General features: G+C 36.7%; 4 protein-coding genes across 4 annotated transcripts in view; 2 read left to right on the top strand and 2 right to left on the bottom strand.

Moving 5' to 3' along the window:
• The first annotated feature begins 2,489 nt into the window (after positions 1–2,489).
• On the top strand, positions 2,490–4,690 carry LOC128682048 (uncharacterized). The gene is made up of 3 exons (XM_053766519.2): positions 2,490–2,772; positions 2,938–3,038; positions 3,945–4,690. The coding sequence occupies exons 1-3, from the start codon at positions 2,490–2,492 to the stop codon at positions 4,107–4,109; spliced, it is 549 nt and encodes a 182-aa protein (XP_053622494.1). The 3' UTR covers positions 4,110–4,690.
• On the bottom strand, positions 2,791–5,121 carry LOC128682044 (uncharacterized). The gene is made up of 2 exons (XM_053766516.2): positions 4,684–5,121; positions 2,791–3,861 (listed from the first exon to the last, which is right to left on the bottom strand). Exons 1-2 carry the CDS (start codon positions 5,119–5,121, stop codon positions 3,052–3,054), a joined length of 1,248 nt encoding a protein of 415 aa, XP_053622491.1. The 3' UTR covers positions 2,791–3,051.
• Positions 5,122–5,441: 320 nt separating this feature from the next.
• Positions 5,442–19,821, bottom strand: part of LOC128682043 (zinc finger protein 510-like) — a 29,213-nt gene continuing 14,833 nt past the window's right edge. The window contains exon 8 of the mRNA XM_053766515.2: positions 5,442–17,905. Coding sequence (XP_053622490.1) covers positions 17,897–17,905 — 9 coding nt within the window. The 3' untranslated portion in view covers positions 5,442–17,896. The remainder of the gene's footprint in view (positions 17,906–19,821) is intronic.
• Positions 7,123–7,812, top strand: LOC135310005 (uncharacterized). The gene has a single exon (XM_064436909.1). The coding sequence runs from the start codon at positions 7,123–7,125 to the stop codon at positions 7,810–7,812; it is 690 nt and encodes a 229-aa protein (XP_064292979.1).

Here is a 19,821-nt window from a genome sequence, read left to right as displayed (position 1 = left end):
AACATTCAACATTACATAGATGATGATTACAAATTTAAGAAAATTTTATTGGAATGTGCGCCGTTACCTGGATCCCATACGGCGGCCAACATAGCAGAGGAAATATCCCGTATTTTGAACGAATTTAGCTTCCAAAAATGACAAGTGATAATCATTACAACAGACAATGCAACAAATATGCAAAATGCCGTAAAACACCACCTAGAACTCAAGCATTTCGGCTGTTTTGCACATACACTTAACTTGGTTGCCGAAAAGGCCTTGGAGGTACCTTCCGTAAAATCTACACTAGAAAAAGTAAAAACTATTGTATCCCACTATAAAAGAAGCACAAATGCGATGGAAAAGCTGATAAAATACCAAGTACAAACTGGCCAGGCACAACCGAAACGTTTGCTGCAATCAGTTCCCACCAGATGGAACTCTGTGTTTTACATGCTAGAAAGATTCTTGGACCTTCAAGAGGCAATAAAGAGTACTTCTGGACTGCTGGATAGAAAACAATACCAGTTTTATCTGCTGAGGAGTGGCAAATATGCTCTGAACTACGTACGATTTTGAAAACTCTGAAAGTTACAAAACAAATGAGTGGTGAGCAATATTTAACGGGTAGTCTCGTGATAGTATATACAAGAAGTCTTCTTAATGTTTATGAAAACAAGATTCCAAGTACAATTAATGTGCATATTGCTCAAACAGTTAAAATTATAATTGATGAATTAAAAAAGAGAATGGGAAGCATAGAACACAGTGGAACATTTTCCATATGTTCTATTTTAGACCCACGATATAAAACTCTTTGTTTTGGAAACAAAACTGCTGCGGAAAAAGCAAAAAAATACTCGTAGTAACTTCCGAAATAGCTAAAACTCAACCTCAGCAACCCCCAGAGCCTACATTATTAGATCAAGAATTTCAAGAACCAAATACAGGTCTATCAATATGGGATAATATAAATGAAATGCTACAGCAAGTTGAGCAAATAAAATCACCTCATGCAATGTCAATTAACACACGCGCTTTTCACACAGTTTTAATAAAGATAAGGGTAAAGGTGGCCAGGAGTGGCTAGACGGATTTTTAAAAAAACCGAAAACCGGAGCCTACCTCCGCAGCCAGAGCTTTTAATAGACCTCAAGTAAGAAAGTTTATCGATAACTATCAAAAATACATAGACAAACACAAATTAAACGCAAACCGGATCTACAATGTGGACGAATCGGGGTTGTCTACTGTCCAAAGACCTAAAAAGATCCTGGCTACCGTTGGCAGAAAGCAAGTAGGTGCCATTACAAGCGCGGAGCGGGGATGAACGCAGCTGGGTCGTATGTACCTCCTTTCATGATTTTCCCAAGGAAAAATATGAAAAACGAGCTCGTGCATGAAGCACCAACTGGTACGGTAGGAGTAGCTCAAGAAAGCGGGTGGATGACCACTGAAATTTTCGTGAAGTGGCTCCAGCATTTTCAAAGCTTTGTAAAAGCTAGTCATAATGATAAAGTCCTTCTTATTGTCGATGGCCATGCCAGCCATAAGTCATTCGAAGCTTTGAACTTTGCCAAGGAGAATGGAATCGAAATTGTTTGTCTTCCTCCACACTGCACCCATCCACACAGCCTCTCGATGTGTGCTTTTATGGACCGCTCAAGACATATTTTAACCAAGAAATTTCTGTCTGGCTTAGAAATCATCTCTTCAGATCGGATATTTATTCAATCAAGCTTATGGAAAGACTGCTTCAGTTCAAAATGCATGCAATGGTTTCAAAAACACTGGACTGTGGCCAGTTAATCCAGAAATATTTCCAGATCACTTTTTTGAACCAGCTGAAACAACAAATATGCCAATAGCTGATAACTCAGACTCAATCCAGGATCAGAACCTTCCATCGATGCCAATAGAACTGGCGAGATTATGGCCCAGGAACAGAATAAGGCCCCTGAATCTTCATCAAAGCCATTGTAAACCATTTACTTCATCGGATTCTTCAGACGCGATAGCAGTCACTAATGATATTCATAACGCACTTACTGGCCCGTTAGATATTTCCCAACCATCCACAAGTTCATTTGCATCGACAATTTCTTTAGCTGTTCCAGTTAATGTCATTTCTCCAGTTCCCAGTGCTAAATTTGTAAGTGGACAGGGTAAACGAAAGTCAAAGAAACGAATGACAACATTCCTACTTACGTCATCACCAAATATGGCAGAATTAAAGTACAAACGAGGGATTTGAGAGAGAGGCATCTGAAAAACCAACTCGTAAAAGGAAACAAACAGTTACTAAGTCTCTTTGACATTAGCCGGGTCCACACCGGACGATCCATCGCGCTCCGATCGCGCGCGGCAGCAGCGCGATCCAAAGATGCAGGCGGTGTAGACGTGCCGCGCGCGATCCATGCGCACGTATTGGAGCGCGCGCTCCCTACCTCGCGCGATCCGTGTGCGGTCGGTTTTTGTGCCAGCATCAAAGGTGCCTCAGTTGCGTGATGCGCGCGGTGTGGACGGTTGTGTTGGTTCGCGCGATCCACCTCGCCATGGACATCTCAGAAAGTCGCCGTTTGATATCGCTTTATAAAGAATTTAAATGTTTATGGGATCCCAAAGATTCTAATTACACCAATAGAGGTGTTAGAGATGATGCTTGGCGTCAGATTTCTCGTGAAATGGGGAATAAGTCGATCGAGAACCTAAAGAAAAAAATGCGATCTCTGGCGGGAGGCTACAGAAGGGAGAAATACAGAGAGAAGCAAAGCCGTATAACTGGATCCGGTAAGAAAACAAAGCTACTTTTTATCTGTAGGTATTAAAATTATATATTTTAGTATAAGTAATTACATCATAATATTTACTGTGGATTTCACGTGATTTCACTTTTTACATTTAAGCTGTTAGAAATACACGTGGTTATTTTAATGAGTAACTTGTTTATTTCAGGTGCTCAAGATACATATAAATCAAAGTGGTTTGCGTATGATGACTTCGACTTTATGGCGGATAAAAATGAACCCGGAACCACACGCGATACATTGGAACATGTAAGCTATTAGTTTACTGATATTCATTTTGCCAAACTATTGTATGGTTTGTAACAAAGTGTCTTGCTAAGTGGGACCGTAATGTAGTGGCATTTTCTGTTGCTCTTCTTGGTACGACGGCCATCGGTTGTAGCGATTGTGATGGCGGTTCATTTCGCCAGCTTCCAGGTATTACATCTCCATTCTCCTGTACTGTATCAAACGTTCCTGGCGATATAAAGTTAGGATTACTGCGTAAGTAGTTATATAGATGAACCGTTGCCAGCACGACTTTAGTCGCAGTTTCTGGTTCCAAAAGCATAGGTTTACGCAGGACTCTGTAGACAGAACTAAGTACTCCAAACGCGTTTTCAACTACTCTACGTGCTCTTGACAGTCGGTAGTTGAAAATTCTTTCACAAGAACCCCTTTCCCGTGTACCATCGTATGGTTTCATAGTATAATCATTAAGCTGAAAAGCTTTATCACCTAGTATATAATAGGGTACCTCAATTTTATAGGGAACTTGCAATATCTCCGGTGGAGGAATATTTAGCTCTTTTTTTTCAAGTTTTTTATATAAATTTGTGCTTTTGAACACGCCTCCATCTGATATTCTGCCTTTAGTCCCAACATTCACATACAAGAACCTATAATTTGCATCTACTAATGCAAAAAGAACAATACTAGGAAATAATTTGTAATTATCAAAGTCGTTGCCACTATTGAAAGGCGATTGTATAGCGACGTGTTTGCCGTCCATCGCTCCTATCACGTGTGGGAAATTCCACTTATTCTCGAATTGCTGAGAAACTGTACGCCATTCTTCTTCAGTTGACGGCACCTGAAAATAAAGGAGATCTTAATTATAATATAAAGCTGAAAATAAGAATATGCAGTAAATAGTAATAATAATTGTTGTTACAGGTAGAATCTGATACGACTGAAGGGGTTAATACTACAGTGAGCGAAAACGAGAACAGTAACATTAGTAGTGACATACAACCGGAGAGAGCCAACCACCACACAGAGCAGAGTAGAGAGCACAATGATCAGAATGCACAAACCAGTGTCCAAACAACAAACAAATGAACAAAAAAAAGAAAGAAAACTACTTCTAATAATGCAGATGACATATCAGATGAAACTCTTTCAGAGGCTTTCCAACTTCTGCAACAATGTGCTCAGCCACCACAACCGGAAACTGATTCTTACATTGCTTTCGGGCAGTATATATCTACTGAATTGCGGAAATATGATGCAGTAACATTAGCTAATGTCAAAAATGCTATATGCCAAGTTATTTTTCAAGCTGACACAGGAAGATATGGGGATAGCAATTATGGATATTACACTAATTCATATCCTGGCACACCAATAGCATCCACTTCATCACAGTCCCAGTCTCTACAACCTCAAAATTATCCAGCTCCAATTCCACAGACATCACCGTCTGCTCATCTAGCCTCCAATTCATCGCAGTCCCAGTTTGAGAAACCTCAGGATTATTCACTTCCACAGTCATCACCGAATTAAATAAGTACCTACCTATATACCTATATCATGTTTTCAAAAAATAATTAATAATTGTAAACATGTTACTTCTTTAAATTATGATTGTAATACAATACTTTTTTATTGAGTAATAAAGTATGGTTTTACTTACCTTTACATAATCATTTAACAGGTCAATGATGGCTTCACAAACTTCAGGAATAATTTTCGATATAGACTGTTTGGAAATGCGGAACAGATACTGCAAACTGACATACGAATCTCCAGTTGCTAAAAATCTCAATGTTAGTAATAATCTTTCCTTCACAGTAATGGCATCTCTATAATTTGTATCATTCTTTCTTAGCTTGTTATTCAATAATGAACACAATATCTCAAATTGATTAGCATTCATTCTTGCAAAATTGTGTTCAACTTTATCTGACACTAACTCTGCGTACAGCTGATTCCCAGATTCCAAGCGATTTTTGTAAATTTGTTTCACCCAAAACCGTCGTTTTCTTTTTTGTGATTTTTTGCGCAAGCATTTAAGCAAAATAAAAGTTACTGCTGCAACGGCAAGACGCCGCCGTTGTACGTGTGACTCCATATCGTACAAGAGTTAGACTGGCTGAATCACGGATCGCCTTAGGATCGCTTGGAGCGCATATTTGGGATCGCAAGTTTCCAAAAGTGGATCGGCCTAACACGATCCACGATCCACGATCCACGCTCCGCGATCCTGGATCGCGGATCGCGGGATCGATGGATCTTTTTTGGTGTAGACCCGGCTATTGATGATGACTCAAATGAAGAGCGCTCTGATCAAGAACTCTAAATCCTGCAGCCTGTGCTGATTTGCCAAAGCGTACCAAAAATTTTGTTTGCGAATTGAGTAATTAATTTTTATTGTTATCTCTTATTTTATCATTTTTGTTATGTTGATGGCTGTGTATGTCATTTAGTCCAAACGACTCGTGTCGTTTTGTCCATACGGTATGGACAAAATGGATTTTTCTTGATCTTCATTTAATACTAAATATTTTTGTAAGTGTTGATTTTTCTGACAAAATCTATATGATTCCTGTTATCCAATTAATATAAGCAAAGTTGTAAGAAATTTCATCATAATAGGAAAAATATGTTCCTATTATGAATAATAATAAAGTTATTGATGATTAATAAAACGATATGTCATTTTGGACGTACTTCCCCACATATTGGACTTTTAAACCACAAAAAATTATGACGTTACAAATTGTTCGCAAAGATACCTACCAAATATTTTCTTGTAATAAATGAACAGAAATAAAATAATGGTATTTTAATTTTTAGTGTTCGTAACTTAAATAGATATACAAAAATCGATTACGAAAACGTATCGATTCTATCGATTCTGGTTCTATGCATGTCGTGCAACAATGTGACGTTTCACTTATCATTCCTTCCGGCGGCGCGCGCACAACGCACATGGTTGGTGGTTTTATTTTTGTAAAAGGTATGTATTTCTTATTTGCTTTCCAAAATTTAAATTTATATTCATGGTTTCAACATCATGTTTAACTTATATGTATGTACTTAGAACTAATTTATCTTCATTGTTTGCAGATTTATTACGTTAGTTAATGGCAATGGGCAGGTAAGTTTGGTTTATAATTAGGTTAGGTAAATAAATAAAAAAATGAGTATAATACAAACCTTTTTCACGCAGTTCAGGGAAGTCGAGAAATTCAACAGGTACCCATAGTGGGGTTTGGGTGGTGTGCTTCTATGTCTAAATGTCTTGACAATTTTCGTCTGACTTGTGCATTAAAAAACCTACTAACACTGTGTCAAAATGAAAATGTTTTCCGCTTGTGTGTAGCATGGCAAATCTGCTAGCTATAAATATCACGGTGTACCTACACCGTCACAGTCGTCAGGATTACACACACGTCAGTCAAATAGGTAGATATACATATATCTACCTATATGCATCGGCGTGCACAACCATTTTTTCTTGCACTAGCTTATTGTGTTTAACTTGGTAATGGGTTATAATAGATATTTATTGACAGCACTGAAACCAGCCAAATATCGTGGTGGCGGCGGCCGCGGAAGTGGTGGAGTTTGGGCCGGAGGTGGAGGAGGTCGCAATCTGAACCGTGAGTATGTTTATAGAATAGCTACTTGTTGTGAAAATTTGTCTCTTGCATAATAGTAAGTAGGTACTGTGTGCGAAGTAGAGTTTGCAATTTAATATCTATTATTGAAACTTTGCAGTAGGTAACCGAATTTGCAATATAACTTCCGAAGGAAATACTCAGAAAAAATCTAGCATTACATGCATAATATTTCCATGAGTAAAATTCATTAGAATCTTGATCTTGCAGTCTGTCTGTATATACCATAAAAAATACTGGACGGGTTCTTGTACAATATCCACTGGATTTACGAGGGCGGTCCGATAAGTACTTAGCCTCTCCGCCCGATGGCGCTACTATTGCAAGAAGTATTTACTGTCGTGTAGAACATTCTCGTAGACGGCTACTGTCAAAATTTTAGTCGAATAGGACTTGTAGTTTTGTTTTTAGCGCGTGTAGAAGCGGGCGTGTGGGCGAATTTTAGAAAAATGGAAAAAGAACAATATCGGTCGGTGATTCGATTCTTGTTTTTGGAAGGGAAATCGCGCAGCGAAATCAAAGAACGCTTGGATGCTGTGTACGGTGACTCTTCTCCTTCGATGGCGACCGTCAAAAATTGGTTTAATGAATTTCAACGTGGTCGCACGTCAGTTTTTGATGAGCCACGCCCCGGTGCCCCGAAAACGGCTACTGCGGAGAAGAACGTTACAAAAATCCATGACCTTGTATTGGCAGACCGCCGATTGAAGGTACGCGAGATAGCCGAGACAGTAGGCATCTCAAAAGACCGCGTGGGTCATATCCTGCACGAAATTTTGGGCATGAGAAAGCTGTCGGCGAGATGGGTGCCGCGTTTGCTCACTCCGGACAACAAGCGCAACCGTGAAACCACTTCAGAGCAGTGTTTGACGCTGTTTAAGCGCAATTCGAAGGAGTTTCTTCGTCGTTTCGTGACCGTCGACGAAACATGGATCCACTGGTACACTCCAGAGACCAAGGAACAGTCGAAACAGTGGACTTCACCCGGCGAACGTGCTCCCAAGAAGGCAAAGACTGTGCAATCGGCAGGAAAGGTGATGGCCACCGTTTTCTGGGATTCACAAGGTGTGATCTACATCGACTACCTGGAGAAGGGCAAAACGAAGGGCACACAGGGCTGTACTATGCCGAATTATTGAGCCGATTTGACGCCGAATTGCGGAAAAAACGGCCGCATTTGATGAAGAAAAAAGTGCTCTTCCACCACGATAACGCACCGGCTCACACTTCCGCCGTCGCCACGGCCAAATTGGTAGAATTGGGCTACGAACTGCTGCCCCATCCATCGTATTCCCCAGATTTGGCCCCGTGCGACTATTATTTATTTCCTAACTTGAAAAAGTCACTCGCCGGGCAGAAATTTGAGTCGAATGAGGAGGTTATAGCCGCCACGGAAGCCCACTTTGCAGACCTCGAGAAAACGTATTTTTCAGACGGGTTAAAGAAGTTGGAGCATCGCTGGGAGAAGTGTATCGAGTTAAAAGGAGACTATGTCGAGAAATAAATCGCCACTTTTCAAAAATTTTAGTTTTTTTTTTGGTAGGCTAAGTAGTTATCGGACCGCCCTCGTAGCAATGTGTGTAAATGCTGTCGGTAATGCCATACCTCCAATGATTATTTTTAAAGAAATTAGGTACAGATCAGAATTAGGATCAAATTTGCCACATGGAACAAAGGTGAGCATGGCACCCAAAGGCAGCATGACCAGTAGCTTGTTCGTAGAGTTCATTCAACATTTTGCTCAACATAAAGCACCCGGTAAGTGTCTCCTTATCTTTGATGGTGCAAAGTGTCATTTAACATACGAGGCTCTGGAAGAAGCAGATAAAAATAATACAGTGCTGTATTGCTTACCTTCTAACACTACGCACGAACTCCAACCTCGGGACAAATCAGTTAATCGGTCTTTCGAACATCACTGGGATGAAGAAGTGTTGAACTACCTAAGCAATTCTCTAGAGAGCACTTTAAACAAAGTTGCATTTAATAAAATTTTCTCGCGAACATGGCCGAAATGTATAACGCAAACCAATATAACAAATGGATTCAAAGCCACTGGCTTATACCCTCTTGATCCTGATGTTATACCCGAAGATGCCTATGCTCCTTCAATTATATCTAAAAGACCTTTACCGGAAACATTACAAAACGAGATCGACCAACCGCTTCTACCTGTTCAAGTATCGTCTCCTGTATCTGAATTGTCATCTCCGTCGCTGATAGACGAAAGCAGGCCAGCTCATGCTTACGTATATTCCATTTTTCCATCAACATCCGAAGAGAAAACCGTATCAACATCGCCAATATTTTCAGCTGCGACAGAAAATAGAAAAGTAATTCTTGTTCCTTACAGTCCTTCAACTGATGCTTCTGACATGGAATTAGATAATTCGGTCAATGATCAGTGCGGCCACATTCTGCGAACTTCAGTAGACCGGTTCAACGACGCAGATACGATTGATGAGGCTCTACCGTCTCTATATGATAATCCGGTTCCGAGTACGTCCGGGCTACAAGAAAATTACGATTATTCTAGTCCTGAATCTGATCTTGACTTGAATCTTAGTGAATCATTTATTAAAAATAACTACATGAGTAAACTTCAAATCTCCGAATTATACACTTCTTCTTCGTCATCTCATGAAGATCCCGATCAGAAAGAACGAATCACTCCAAAAAAACAATTAATCAGACCTAAAACAAAAGCTCAAAAAAAAAGTCATGAGATAAGTCCCTCTGGATCTTCGGATGATGACGAGCCGTTAATTCACCTAATTCAGGAAAAATCGTTTCATACTTTTTTGCCTACTCCAAACTACGCTAAGATAAAATCTACTCGTCCACGACAAAAAGCTATTAATTATAAAGGACAAAGAATAGTTAAAGATTTATTTAAAACTGAAGTAAAAAAGGACGAGTTGAAACAAACAACAAGTAAGAAAAAAGAAAAATCTAAATGAAAATGATTCCATAAAATTACTAAAAAGAAAAGCACAACAACAAAACAGCAAGAGTGAAAAAAGAAAGCAAAAGATTGAAAACAGGAAGCAAAAGATTAATAGATAAGAGAAGTGCAGAAGGTGAAGAAAAGGAATGGTACTGCCGCGCATGTGGTGAGTGTAGAATCGAAGTCATGAGGCAATGCAGCGAATGTCAAAAGTGGTATCACGAGGAGTGTGTTGGTCTCACTAAAAAAGATCTCGCATTTTTATGCTCAGATTGTGATTAAAATATCCAAAGTTGTTACCCTTTTTAGTTTTTAAGTTTGTTTCCGAATTTTAGTTATTACTTTCTTATTTTTTCGTTTTTTAATTTTAGGTATTATTGAGTTGAAATATTTTTGACTACAAGACTGATTATGTGCCATTTATACTTTTTTAATAATTAGAGAACATAGTCTTTACTGTCTATCAGGTATTACATTCAATATAAAAAAATATGTCATAGATGATAATTGTTAGTTTGGCCTTCTTAAGAACATTTTGGCCTTACAAAGAACGGACCCATAAGAAGGCCATTACGGGTTTAAAAAAATATTAATTATTTTATTGTAAAACGCATTGGAAACTTATTTGTTATCGATATAATACTCACGACTATAATTTTTATTTCCATTAATATATTCTTAGTTTTATGATGATGTTCAAGGAATGTTTGTTGAGTTTTTTAAAGACCATTATAATATGTAAGGCATTTAATTTTTCATTTAAATGAAAGAGCTTTATCTGTGGTTTTAGTAAAAGCGAATATTTCGATTATTTCAATTCTAGTTTTAAGTTAAACGACTGATTTATAATATTGGCCTTGTATGGAGCCTTGTTTCTTACAAGGCCGTTTAGAAGAGCTTTATAAAAGTTAAGTTTAAGAAATAGTGATTACATCTAGAATAAAAAAAAGTACCTATTTTTTATGATACACATTAAAACAAAGTGTCAATTAATGATTACTTTCTTTTATTTATCCAGTAAATAAACTAATAAAATCTGTTTATTCGTTAGAGTGGCCTTACATGGTCCACCCACCTTATAATTATGTTTTGACGTACTTATCAATGTATGTTTTGAAATGCTAACAAACCATAATAAGGTTATGGCACTTTTTCTTTTATTATAATGGCAACACTTAAATGTTACTATCAAGTGGCAGCGCCCGACATGAAACGTCACATCGTGTAATCAATCACAAATGCTCTCTCGCTTTGTGTGATTGTTGTGTTCGAATTGTTTTAAATTGTTTCTTCTTTTATTCGACTGGACTTTTACTCGCTTTGTGTGACCCGTGCGTGCCTTGAAGGATTTCGATTTTGCCTCATAAGTGACTGTGCTATCGCATCTTGGACATTGATTTTGCTTCCGTTTCTAAATTCAACATGGCTGTCGCGGCGTGTCAAACTCAAAACTAAACGCAGCGAGGGGAAGGTGCGCGGCGCGCGGTTCGCATCCGCCCAGCGACGCGGCCGCAACTCGCTCTCCCAAGCAGAGCCCATCAAGCCGTCGGCGCATGTACGCGTTGCGTCTTAGGCTCCAGGCTCCGACGGCGTCACCCGTGACGTGACAACTACCAAAGGCCTCGTGAGGAGGTCCTTATCAAGAATGTGCCTTCTACCTTTGGCACATTTGGAAGCTGATGAGGCTTCCAACGCGGCGGAGGATGTCGCGGCGTGTCAAACTCAAAACCAAACGCAGCGGGGGGAGATCGTTACAGAAGAACTCGAATTGTAAAATTACAAAGTAAGTGTTACTTGTAACATTTGCGTAAACACTGCGCCGCTATCATGTCCTGGATCACCAGTTTAATCTGTAGCTGGACCTACCCAGAAATAGTAAGTAACCCTAGCTTGCTACATGCAATATCGTAAATCCATTTACTAGGTATCGTACTATGTGCAGAAAAAGCATCATTATTATACAAGGATCACATGAGAGAGAAGTAAACATTTAGCCATTGCCATTTATTAATGTTTAATTATTTTTTTAGATTACTGAAGAAGATGTTGTATGTGAAGCATGTAGAGATCTTGCAATGGTTGCTGTGAATGAAACTTTACAGCAAGAAGTTTCTAGTAGTGGAGAACATCAAGCTGGACCAAGTCACAGGAGCCATGCTCATGTGTCTTTTATGTGGAAGCTCCATAGCACGTAGACAGAGTGACAATTAAGACTCTGTAACGATGTGAATTTCGTTCTCGACAGTGGATCGATATTGGCTTTACACGGTTCTATGTCAGCGTCACTGCCACTTGACAGGTGTCAAGGGCGGTGTTGATATCGTACAAAATTTGCATTTGTTTATGGAAATTAATGGGTAAATATCAACAAGGATAATTATTTATGTATGATAAAGTCATGCTGAAGGACTGAAAGAAGCAGTTTTCTTTAAAGTAAATTTATTTACAGTGATTTACATTTGTTACAAAATATAGTTTCTGTTTCGAGAGCAATAAAGGTCCTTTAGTCGTCGTTTATGTCGGGAGTTTGCTATTGTAACATCAAGGCACACAGGATCGAAGTTTCGAGTGCATTTCCTGTTCATCGAAGCCTTTAAACCTAATTAAATCGCAAATATCACAATGGGCCCCCATCAAAGTACATTGTGACTACGAAATAGGAGCATTTAACGCGTTATTAAGTGTTTCCCAAAATCACGGTAAAAGGATGCCACTATCACTGGACGCGAAATATATGGCGAAAAGCTAAGTCTTTAGGGCATACAAAAACAATGGCTGAAAGAAGAATTGTGGGCCTAACAGCAGCTTTACCACTTCTTCCATCTGACCAGATTCGAGAGGCCTTTGAATATGTCAAATCCGAATGTATTGTTGATATGAATAAATTCATCAATTATATAGAAAAATTTTGGCTCAACGTACATTCACCTGCGTTTTTAGCGACTTTGGAGAGCGTCATAGGACCAATAACGTTCTCGAAGGTTACCACTCCAAATTAAACAAATTGATCAGTAAAAATACTGTTACCGTGATGCGTTTACTAAATGTAACGCAGAATATCCACAATATGAACGCAGTGCCTAAAAAACAGAAACGAGCAGACAATACTTTAATAATGATGATTTAATAGTGCACATTCTATTGCAATTTCTGAACCACGAAATTACATTAGGCCACGCATTAGAAAAAATACGTTAAATAAATATTAAAATGAAATATATCCGGAATGTTAATTTTTATCGACAGTGATAAATCGTCACTTTTCGTTTGATAGTTTCATGGGAACTACTAAAATTGAACTTGTGATACCACTGGTACACTGTTTGAAGACTGGGGGTGCCATGGGTCCGGATTAAAGTTCCCATGGTCACATGGCGCCCACCAGGGGTGCCTTGGGTCCGGAATTAACTATACGATCAAATCATACAAATACATATATATCATATTGAAATTCAACAAAAACATCTGTGTTGACTTGTTGACAGTGACATTGAAGTTAGTAAAGTCAATATGACGTTTGTTATAGCTGAAGCTAGTATAGATATCGCTGACAATATCCACAAGCCTACATTTTCGCAACATGAAGGAAGCAGAGTCAGCGGGAATGATACATACGGCCACGCCGCGTGACTGATGAGTCGACGCCGCGTGTCCTGATCGAACCACTTGCATTATTGGGAAATTTTGTGCACTTCGGTACTAGCATCGTCCGAACTTAAGACTAATTTTAGAATTAATATTTTAATGTAATTACTTGAAACTTCAAATAAAGTTTTATTTTAAAAATTGTTTTTTTTTAAATACTCCGGCTGCGGCCTACGTAATTCGTTTATAACGTTTTATTATCTGCATATAAAACGTTTTGTTTATCTTTCTACACCATATTAACCTTAAACGCACTTAACTTTTTACTCATAAGTTGTGGAGATATGGTATAGTTACATTTTTTAATACATATTTTAAGACAAATAAATTAGCAATATTTTCATTGTTCTACACGCTGACTAATCTTTAGACGGTACCACCAGCCTATAGGTCTCTGCCAATATTTTTTAAAGTCAAAATTAGATGTGCGTGTGCTCTGAGGGCCACTCTCTCGAATTTCTTTGAAAACATGTTCAGGATTTAGTGAAGATTCCCAAAGAATTGTGAAAGTTGGAACCAGATTTTGTGAAAATCAAATAAGGGAATTATGGGCTTTAAAGTTGGACCCTCAATCCGCACATAGAGGATTGAGGGTCCACTTGTACCGGATAAACTAAGGGCACTAAAGAAAAAGTCTTTACGCCAAAATGTAAGATAATGCCAAGCAAAAATTGCGGACACAAGAAATTACAAGAAAAACATTGTATTATTTTCCATACCTGCGTTCAAAATGGACCCTCACGTGGAAAGATTATTACGCTTATAATAACAAAACCATTAACTTCTGGCTACTCTTTGAAACCCTATATTATAGTATATAAATTGTGACATTTTGTGAAAGAAATAACAGATCACGATATCATGTTGGTTAAAAATTATCACCTAGTTAAAATTCGGACCCTCAGTCGTCCACTTTTTGGTTTTCGTTTTGTTTCGCTTAACGTATGATAGCTAACAAAAACACAAAATTGTCTCCTTTTGTGGAAAAAAATGTGCTACAAATACAGTACCATTGGTTAATAAAAACATCTTTTATTGTATAAGAAAATCAATTTTAATTTAGTATGAAAATAATGAAATAGGGTGACAACATTTTGCATAACTTACTAAAAATTATTACTAAAAATAGCTTTTTCAGAATGTTTTTTTTTAAATGTCTAAAATTTGTAATGGAAGCAGCGTTGGACTTCATTTACCCTTTTAAATAATTGATATAATTTGTTAATAATAATAATTACGTTAAAACAACAAATTTTAATTTACACTGAATTGACTATTAATGTATGTGGGTAGGGTGACATTAATTTTGTTTTTGCCCACCTTTTATTTTTAAGGTAGTGTTAATTCTGAGTGATGTTTTTGTGTTGCACAATAGTCGCTATTAGTTTAGTAAGCAATATCGTTTATGTGAGTGCATCGGAAGTGATTGGTGATAAGGATTTGTTGCGAGTTCTATGAAACAGTGATAATTACGTTAATGCATTTATAAATATTTAATGTGCAATCGTATCTTTGTACAAGCAAGACACTCGCGTTCAAGGAAATCAAACTTTTGATTTAAAGTAAGTCTGATTTCGATATGTACCTACCTAGTCTTATAATTTAACAACTACTATTAGGTACACACTAATTAAATTTCTCCTAAAGTTGAATATACTGCTATGATATTGATTTTTTTCACGTGTATATCTGACCTACACTGATGTCAGATTTTTCTCGCCCAGGTATCTATAATGTTTTAACGCATAAGTGCCTGTTATAGTGTACTATTGTAATTTACCAGATGTATGATGTCTTTATTATGAAATTTGATTAAAATCTTCTCTAAATTATTGATAACGTATATTTTATTTAATAATATAATAGGGATTTTTCTCAACAGACCTATAACCATGCCAAGAGGACGCATACCATCTGTTCCAATAGAAGAACAAATATCATTATTTACAAAATATATAGCTAATCTGCAAGATGTACACATTAAATATAACAATCCAATATTTTTAAAAATGTCTCAAGAAATTAATGGAAGAATGTCTAGTAAAGCTCTGCACATGTCATTCTTGCGGCATCGCTGTTCTATAAGTACAGAAAACCTGTCCAGCGATGTTATCGACACCAACCCTTCAATAGACACCACAACAACTGCTGATTCTGTGTCTGCTAAAGAGTCGGTCAATAATTCTTCATCATTCTCGTTTGATATTGATGTACATGAGTGGGAAAAAATTAAACCCGTTCGATCTATCAAGAAACGGTGTGATTCTAACCGCTACAGGACTTATTTAACTTTACCTAAATTTAAATGGTCGACAATGCTAAAAGAAAATATTTGGCTGAATTCAAAATTACCGTGCACATGGGTTCTAAAGACGAGCAAAATTTCAAGTGAACAAGTCGTAGTTAAAGGCCACTGTTCTCAGTGCAATGCACAAATCAATGTTAATATTTTTAAAAGGACTCACAATTTTCATACAGCCTCCTGCAGTGTATCGAACTTTTGTCTCGAAAACAAACACAATGTCTTAAAAAAATCTAAGCTGAGCCCGTATAAGCGACAAAAGTTAGCGAAGATATTAAAACACAGACCGGCTATCGCAGTGCACAAAGATTTAGCTTCTGAGCTATTATCTGAGGGACCTGATGATTTAAAAAATGTATCATCTCCACCGGTATTACCAACTATTAGTGCCCTACGGAAAATTAAGTCAGATGAAAGGATTGGCCGGCAATTTCACAATGATGTAGTTTTATCTTTGTTGACTATGTCTCATGACGACAAATACAAAAATTTATTTCGCCAAATTATTACATTTCCAAATTTTACTGTCCACTTTTGGAGCCAACAACAAGTTGATTTCTACAAAGTGTACTGTGAAACAACAAATAGGTCAACAATAACTATTGATGCTACAGGCTCAATTTTTAAAGCAGTTTCTCTTCCAAATGGTGCAACTATTACCAAACGTCTGTTTTTGTACCAAGGACTAATCACGTGCGATAAAAATTTGCGTTCCGTCCCAATTTTTCAGATGGTAACTGATTCTCATAGCCATGTATCTATTTGTAATTGGTTAAGGATCTGGAATTATAGTGTAGATGGGATGAAGCCTCAAGAAGTCATAACTGATGATTGTGCAGCATTAATATCAGCTGTGATCACAACTTTTACTGAATTCACTTCTACTAAAACATACATTGAACATTTATTTTATATTTTGAGTGGAACCAATCTAGAAATGCCACCTGTTTATGTTAGACTCGATACGAGCCACTTCATCAAAACGTTGCACAATTTACCATGTCTACAAGGAATTGACAATGAAATCAAATTATTCTATATTAGATGCATATATTATTTAAAAAAATGTGAAGATTTTGATAATTTGAAAAGTACTATTAAGGACATATTAGACGTGTGCTACAGTAAAAAAATATCTTTTACAAAAAGAAAACTCGACAGCATTTTAAAAAATAAAGACGTTTGTTCTCCACCATTAGATGATAATGAACACACCGAGAGTATAGATTTTGTAATTGAGGAACATGAAGTTAATAACGATTTCTTTTCTTGGTTTGATAAAGAAGTTCTTTTAAAAAAAACAATAACGATAATCACGATACTGATGCTAGAGAAGACAATCCATTCTATTTGCCGACAATTGCGGCTACACTGCGTAGGATATTATTCAAACTTCCACTATGGTCTAATATATTAGTTTCTCATTTTAAATCTGACAATCTGACTCCATCGTCTGCGGGTGTGGAAAGCTTTTTTAAAACAATTAAACATTTAATCTTCAAAACTAAAACACAGAAATACAGAATAGATGAATTCATTCAGATTTTTGCACAATATATAGAAGGTGACCTTAAGTCCTCAAAAGTTGACCTAGAAAATGGAGTTACCAATAAAGTTGTGAAGAAAACAGGTGTTAATAGAAGAAAAAGGAAACATTCTCAGAAAAAACAAATTATAAAAAAGGCCAAGTTAGTTAAAGTACTTAATGAGGACTCCGTTTTTTCAGATAAGCCTTCATTAGTTGAAAATTGGAGAGGAGAAGGTACAGATGACGATACAGCTACTAAAATACTTAAACAAATTAAACATATGCAAAACGGTAACTTATGTTCTACTGTTGAAGTTAATAATAGACAAACAAAAATTATAAATACGTGCGGACTAGATTCAACATTTTTTCTTTTGTGTTTCGGTTATATTCAAAATCAATATATACATGATTTGATTAACATGTTCAGCTCTGAATTAATCTCAATGTACATTAAATGTTTGGCAGGTACAACAATAAGTTACGATCCATACAAAATCCGAGCAGATTTAGCACTCAAACATTACTTTAAAGAATCTTTACTAAAATTAAATAACGACGTCGTTATTGTTGATTGCCAAAGTAATGTGGCAAGTTTTCATGAAACTGTTCTTTTGAATCATTTTTATAGTGCCTTATTTTCAAAACGATGTGTTAACGAGTTTTGTACATCGATTTCAATTGAAAGACAATTTGCTTTCTTACCACTCAATTTGGATATGTTATCCGTTTTTGGGATTGAGTCTTTGGAGGACGCGATTTGTTTTGACGAATCATCGAAGTTATGTCTTCATTGTGGCTCTAACGTATCTGTAAATTACGAATTACACGTTATAATTACAGTTGACTTAAACGGTACCGGTGAGCATTGCTTATTGAATATTCCATATACAATAAGAATAAAATCAAAGGTATATGAACTCATCGGAGCTATTGAACTTGTTCCTCCACCCTTTTCAGATAGTATTGGTCATTACAAATGTCATGTTTTAATAAATAGTAATTTCCAATGTTATGATGATAATAAGAGAAAAATCGAACCAAGTTTATTAATACCGATAACTCTACATTTATTAATCTATGCTGCAATTTAAAAGGGTAAATGAAGTCCAACGCTGCTTCCATTACAAATTTTAGACATTTAAAAAAAAACATTCTGAAAAAGCTATTTTTAGTAATAATTTTTAGTAAGTTATGCAAAATGTTGTCACCCTATTTCATTATTTTCATACTAAATTAAAATTGATTTTCTTATACAATAAAAGATGTTTTTATTAACCAATGGTACTGTATTTGTAGCACATTTTTTTCCACAAAAGGAGACAATTTTGTGTTTTTGTTAGCTATCATACGTTAAGCGAAACAAAACGAAAACCAAAAAGTGGACGACTGAGGGTCCGAATTTTAACTAGGTGATAATTTTTAACCAACATGATATCGTGATCTGTTATTTCTTTCACAAAATGTCACAATTTATATACTATAATATAGGGTTTCAAAGAGTAGCCAGAAGTTAATGGTTTTGTTATTATAAGCGTAATAATCTTTCCACGTGAGGGTCCATTTTGAACGCAGGTATGGAAAATAATACAATGTTTTTCTTGTAATTTCTTGTGTCCGCAATTTTTGCTTGGCATTATCTTACATTTTGGCGTAAAGACTTTTTCTTTAGTGCCCTTAGTTTATCCGGTACAAGTGGACCCTCAATCCTCTATGTGCGGATTGAGGGTCCAACTTTAAAGCCCATAATTCCCTTATTTGATTTTCACAAAATCTGGTTCCAACTTTCACAATTCTTTGGGAATCTTCACTAAATCCTGAACATGTTTTCAAAGAAATTCGAGAGAGTGGCCCTCAGAGCACACGCACATAAAATTAGAATTTGTTTTACCAACAATTACAATGCTGGATGACGATGAGAAGAAAAACATAAAAGCTTGTATTGAAAAACGAGTTAAACACTGTCTGAAACCAATTTATTATGCCGCATATATGCTTGATCCTAAATCAATAGGTATTGAGCTTGATCAGACAGAAGAAGTCGCCGCAATGGAATTTATTTGTGGCCCCGCTGAATACTGCAACATTGACCGTATCGCTGAACTAGCCCAGTACAGAGGCAAAGAAGATCTTTGGAGTAAGGGTTTTGAATCTTGGAAGTCCAAAGATAAAGTAACCCCTGTTCTGTGGTGGAAAGAAATCTGTAGTTCTAGTAAATTAAGTACAATTGCACTGAGAATATTAACTGCACCCTGCACATCTGCAGCGACCGAAAGATCATTTAGTACACAGGGATTTATTCAGAGGGCTAAAAGAAATCGTTTGACATCAGAGAGAGCAGCAAAGATAACATTTCTATCATGTAATTGGAACATGTTGCACAAAAATGAAAATCAGCTGTCCGATGAGGATAAAACAGATACAGAAATCTTATCATGCAAATTTCGGATGATGAGTTTTCTTACCAAGATTCTATAACGCAAGCCAGTACCATTGGCAAAGAACCAGTAGCATCGATTTCCCGTCAAGGAAATGTAGAATTTGTTAATGTAGCTATCGCCGTGTACGACACAGACAGTGGTTAGATTAATAGGTTTTAATTAAAATAAAAATTAGTAGTAATTTTTATTTTAATTAAAATATTATGTATATTGTCATTACTCAAGTTTACGTGGTTTCTTTTTTATTTTTTAATAAAACTTAGTTTCTTATTAATATCAAGAATT

Source organism: Plodia interpunctella, chromosome 29, assembly GCF_027563975.2.
Source record: "Plodia interpunctella isolate USDA-ARS_2022_Savannah chromosome 29, ilPloInte3.2, whole genome shotgun sequence".
Classification (NCBI taxonomy): domain Eukaryota; kingdom Metazoa; phylum Arthropoda; class Insecta; order Lepidoptera; family Pyralidae; genus Plodia; species Plodia interpunctella.
This window is presented reverse-complemented; position numbering and strand designations above follow the sequence as displayed.